Here is a 5,360-nt window from a genome sequence, read left to right on the forward strand (position 1 = left end):
GTGGCGGTACAATCCTGTAATGCCAGCACTCAGGAGGCTGGGGCAGGAGGATTACTGTGAGTTTGAGGCCAGCCTGGGCTATATAGTGAGTTCCAGGCCAGTCTGCACTATAAAGCAAGACCCTATTTTGAAATAATAATAGTAATAATAGTTGTAAGACCATTCAGATTTTCTATTTCAGTCTATTTTGGTAAAAAATATGTGTTACATCTTATATAATATATCTAATATATAATACATATATTTTAATTGATGTATAGTAATTTTATATACTTATTAGGCATAGTCTAATACTTTCATGCATATATACAATGTCTAATAATCAAATCAGGATAATTAGCATATTCATCACCTTAAACATTTAACATTTATTAGGGCCCCTGAGAGCTTTTAAAATGGAAGCCAATCACCAGAAAGACCCAGCGCGGGACTAAAGTCTCATCTGCTATGATCCCCTATCATCAAGGAAAGAAGGAAGGTGGGCTGCAGACTGCTCACCCATGGGTGGCCAACAGCTTAGCCACGCCTGTGTGAGGAGGTTTCAGTAGCGCACTCTTGAACGGCAAGGCTTGGGAAGCTTCCGGAAGGGTGAACAAGCACATGCTGGGCTGACACACACGCGTGTGTAAGGGAGCTCTGTGCCCACCCCCACGCACAGTGCCTTGTGCTGTGCATCGTACTTCCCGTCTGCACTGCAAAGCAAGCTTTATCTTTAGGATAAAGCCGTGGTCAACAGGATAAAAGGGGAGATGGCTCAGTAGAATAAGTGCTTCCCTGGCAAGCGCAAGGATCTGAGTTCAATCCCTGGTTCCGCAAAAAAAAAAAAAAAAAAAAAAAAACAAAACCAACCAACCAACCAAACAAACAAAACACAAAAAACTCCTCAACTAGAGAGTAAAAATGTGGCTGTGTAATCATTTTTAAGCAAAGCTAAATTAAATAATGCATGTAAAGTACTTGGCACATAGTAAGCACTAAAATAATTTTTTTTTTTTTTTTTTCTGACAACTGAGAGTGAAGAGACTTTGGCCATAGTCCAGTTCTTTCCCTCATTTCCTGTGTTCCTAGAAATGAGAACTTAGATCCTGAGAGAACATAGATCCTGTTACTTTATTTCTGATTTCATGTCCCAGAGCAAACTCTGTTAACTTTCATGATATGCACCAGATAAGATCATAAATGTGAATTTGCCTTATGAACTATGAAGTGACAAAACTATGTTTGGGTTCCCAACTCCTTCTGAACTAGTTCTTGGCTCACCAAATTTTTCTGTGACTTGCGTGAGTCTTCAAAGTGAGCTGAACCCATGGGTGGGAGGCTCTGAGACACAGACCATGGCCACTGGCTTGTTTGATAAAGCTTCCTTTTAGAGTAAGAACCACAGTTGGTTGACTCTGTCTTCACTACCAACTTAGTCTCGGTCACAGAGCAAAGTGGGGTTTCTAGAACTGAGGTGACCCTGCCAGGGATACCTGTCCTGAGTCCAAATCAAGTAGTTGGTAATCACCACTCTTAAGCCATTATGTATCCATCCATCCATCTATCCATCCATCCATCTGTGCAGGCCACTGTAGCTCTGTGCTAGGTAGAAGGATATGACTGAGAAACCCACATCTAGCTATGCCCTCTTGGACTTCGGGTCTTGCCTTATCTCCAGGCACAATCTCTGCTAGTGGAAACAAGAAAGCTACGCACCAGAATTTGCTGAATTTCGTTATTATCACACTTCACGTGATATTTCACAATGTCCTGGAAAATGTCTTTCCTATTTTCAAGCCTGTTCATCGATTCATAGGTGTCAGGATTTAAGACAGACCATCCCAGGAATTGAGTCAAAGACTGAAAAGAAAAGAAGAATGAGAAACAGAACACACAGGTTTGGGCCGACCAGATAGCTCAGTGAACTAAAGTGCCTGCTCAGGCAGAGCACAGTGGACAGGGTTCAATACCAGCATGCCACCAGCACTGCCCCCAGGGTATGCTGAGACAGTGATTGAGTCTGGGTGTAGAGGTGCGGGCCTGTAATCCCAGTGCTTGGGAGACTGAACACAGGAGGATCATGATGAGTCTGATCTACATAGTGTGACCCTGTGGTCCCTGTAGACCCTGTACCCCATGCATTAAAAAAAAAGAACATGCAGGTTTGATGCTGACCCTGCAGGACAAGGCACCCTAAGCTATGTACTGCCCACCACTTGGAGGTACGGTAAAATAAGATAAAGTAATATAGGTATGAGTGCTCTTTAAATTAAGAACTAACACACATTAAGTTATATTCTTAAACATAATCACTTCATTTAGTTTTGGGACAGAGTCTATCTATGCACTTTACGATGACTTTGAACTCACAGTGATCCTCCTGCCTCAGCCTCCCATGCTAGGATTAAAGGCATAAGCCACCACGCTTGGCCAACTTTAAAAAGGACACTCTGCCTATAAGAGCAGGGAGAATGCAGGAATGCTGTAATTTCTGCTCAATTTTGCTGCAAATCTAAAACTTCAATTTAAAAAATGAAGTTTCTTTGTTACATTTTTAAAAGGGGGATTGTGAACTTCTCTGACAACATGTGGCAGTGAAGACATGAGAACAAAGAAAATGGCTAAGGGGCTGCGGAGATAGCTCGGCGGTTTAAGTGCCTGCCTAGGCAAGCATAGGACCTAGGCTTGATCCCCAGTACTGCATGCCATGCAGGCCCCACCCCGGGTGTGCTGAGCTGGCCACCAAGACTGGGCGTGGGGGTACGTCCCTGTAATCCCAGTTCGAAGGCTGAAACAAGAGGATCACTAGGAGTCTGAGCTGCATAGTGAGACCCTCTACCAGACACATTAAAAAAAAAGGACTAAGTCTGTGTCAGGAATACACCCACAAGGTGGCGGCCCTACCCCTCCACTCAGCTGGGCAGCCATGGACTCAGCTGGGGTCCCACTGCACAGTAGGGAAGCTCAATGTGGTGGCAAGTGAACTATGAGTCCTAACACCAAGGGACCTCCCAGCACATCAAACCTCCATGAGCGTCTCGTCCATTTCATCAAAGGGTTTCCCATCTTTGCGATTGTAAAACGTGGCTACCCCAACAATTTCTTCCTTCTTGTTCACAATGGGCATTGAAAGGACATTTTTGATCATCCATCCAGACTCATCCAGGGGCTCTTTCTATAAGAGAAGCAACAGACTTCAGGTTCTGTCTGGCTGCAGGCTGCCCTAACAGCTGTAATGGACTCCCTGCTGCGACATGATTTCTTTTTTTTTTATTCCCTGGCTGAGAAGGGGCAGAAAGAGGATGGAGTTTGTTGCATTTTGCATGGTTTTAGCCAGGCACAAAGACCATGAGCAAATGGCCCGGCTGAGTCCCTGAAGTCACGTGACAATATTGTTTCTATCCCTAAGATGTTAGGGCTGGTGTGTGCCAGGCAGTACATTCCGTCCTGGGGCTATAATGATGAGTAGAAACACCCCAGGAGGCAGTAGCTCCCTTTCACATATAGGAGGTAACCACGGCTGAATTGCTGGCTTCAAAAGCCAGTGCTGCTGGTTCTCATAACTTTGAATTAATCACTTAGATATATCCTGAATTTTTGCCTTTGACCTAACTTTTTAGATTAGTTTTGGCATACTATTTATCTCCTTGGAGGCCTATCACCCTCCAAGTTCTCTATGGGAGTCATTTCTTTGTGAAGGTCATGATAAAGAGAAAGTAAAATAGGATACCACTAAAAATTTTTAAATATGGAAATTAATTGATTCAGTTTTCCCATCTATAGATAGAAGAAAACATGCACCTCAATAAAGAAATGAGGCTCTTGGTCAATTATAAGATGCTTTGATGAGTCATTTCCCGTCTGCCTGAGCCTTGCTTTTATCATAAAATTGACATAAAAACTCCTTCCACTGATTCGTCAACATTTATAGTATATAAGCTACCAGCTGGGAAAGCCAAGAAAATAAGGCACAGATTGTCCTCAGCATATTTATAATCTATAAAGTAAACCAACAATTGTACAGTAGTGTGGGAAGTTGTCTGAGTTCGCTTTATAGTTCTCTTGAGCTGGACGGGAGAAGGAAGTCAAGGAAGGCTTTCTCCAGAAGGTGTCCTTCAGTTCTGAAATTTCTAGATTCTTCGGTGGTGAGATGATAGTTATTATTAGCATTTTAATATGCTGGTGGGAGTTGACAGGAGGATGAAGGACACCATATAACCCAGGGGGTACAGGATGATGGGCTTGAGGCCTATTGTCCACAACTCTCTACAGAACCCTCAGGGAGTCCTCTCCTTCTGAAGGTCAGAATAAAGAGCAAGTGAAATCAGATGCCAGCAAAGGGACCAGGGAGATAGCTCAGTAGGATAAGTGCTTGCTTGGTAAGCACAAGGGCCAGAGTTCAATCCCCAGTTCTGCCAAAAAAAAAAAAAAAAAAGAGAGAAAGAAAGATGCCAGCAAAGATTTTTAAGGAAGAAAATTCATTGATCCAACTTATCTTCTTAAAAAAAATCTTTGTGGAAGATGAGTTGGAGGAGAATCTAAAGATTACATTTGCTTTACTAATATTGTTAAACTACAATCACATGACTTGGGTAAAGATCAAGTTATATGGTAGTTTTGACCAAATTAGCAACTCCTTAAGCTTGCTATATTGATGCCACCAAAAAATCCCAACATAGGCAGTGCAATCTAAGTGTATCTTTCTAAACCTTTTGATAATATTCTTTAAGGTAAGAAAGTAGTTCATTGATTTTCCTAATGAGTCAATCATTTTTATTTCCTTATCTTTCACTGATTGCTAATGGTTTGCTAAATGTTACTATGCTAAACTCAACAAATATTAAAAGGGCACCTAGAGCTTAAAAAGGTAAAAATTTAACTTTTTATCAAAGAAAGTCAATATTCTATTGAGAAAATTAGTGTAAAATGGAAGTAAGGGCAGCATAAGATGAAATAAGGGAAAAATAGTGAGAGAGACAAACTGCTTGGCAGGCCCCTCAAGGCCCTGCCTCACCTGTCCTCTTGGCTGTCTCTCTACAACCTTGGGACACTCTCTCCTTTGGCCTCAAGATTGGTCAACCTACTCTAGTACCTTCTGTTTGGCCGCCTCTTCTCCCCTCCCCTTCCCACTGTTTCTCAATTCCCCCAAACCAGAGTAGCTCAGGCAGGAAGATTCCCTCCTCCTCCTCCTCTCCCTTCTCCAGACTGACACTTTGTGATGTCTCTCTTGAGCTCCATAGAGATAAGACAGTGCTTCTTTTCTATTATAGTCAGTGTAACATTGTACCAAAGCCTGGCCCAGAGAGTGTCCCCCATAAACATTCATTATCCAGAGAGAGAGAGAGAGAGAGAGAGAGAGAGAGAGAGAGAGAGAGAGAGAG

The 5,360-nt window shown here is 42.6% G+C and overlaps 1 protein-coding gene across 3 annotated transcripts in view; it reads right to left on the bottom strand.

Annotated features, from left to right (window-relative positions):
* The window catches only part of Pde6a (phosphodiesterase 6A), a 68,679-nt gene that overhangs the window by 26,255 nt on the left and 37,064 nt on the right, over positions 1–5,360 (bottom strand). For all 3 annotated transcript variants that reach the window (XM_023715269.1, XM_004631291.2, XM_023715270.1), the window contains 2 exons: positions 3,005–3,154; positions 1,696–1,839 (listed from right to left, as the gene is read on the bottom strand). In XM_023715269.1, coding sequence (XP_023571037.1) covers positions 1,696–1,839; positions 3,005–3,154 — 294 coding nt within the window. The remainder of the gene's footprint in view (positions 1–1,695; positions 1,840–3,004; positions 3,155–5,360) is intronic.

The sequence above is a fragment of the Octodon degus genome, unplaced genomic scaffold (genome assembly GCF_000260255.1).
Source record: "Octodon degus isolate 3935 unplaced genomic scaffold, OctDeg1.0 scaffold00040, whole genome shotgun sequence".
Classification (NCBI taxonomy): domain Eukaryota; kingdom Metazoa; phylum Chordata; class Mammalia; order Rodentia; family Octodontidae; genus Octodon; species Octodon degus.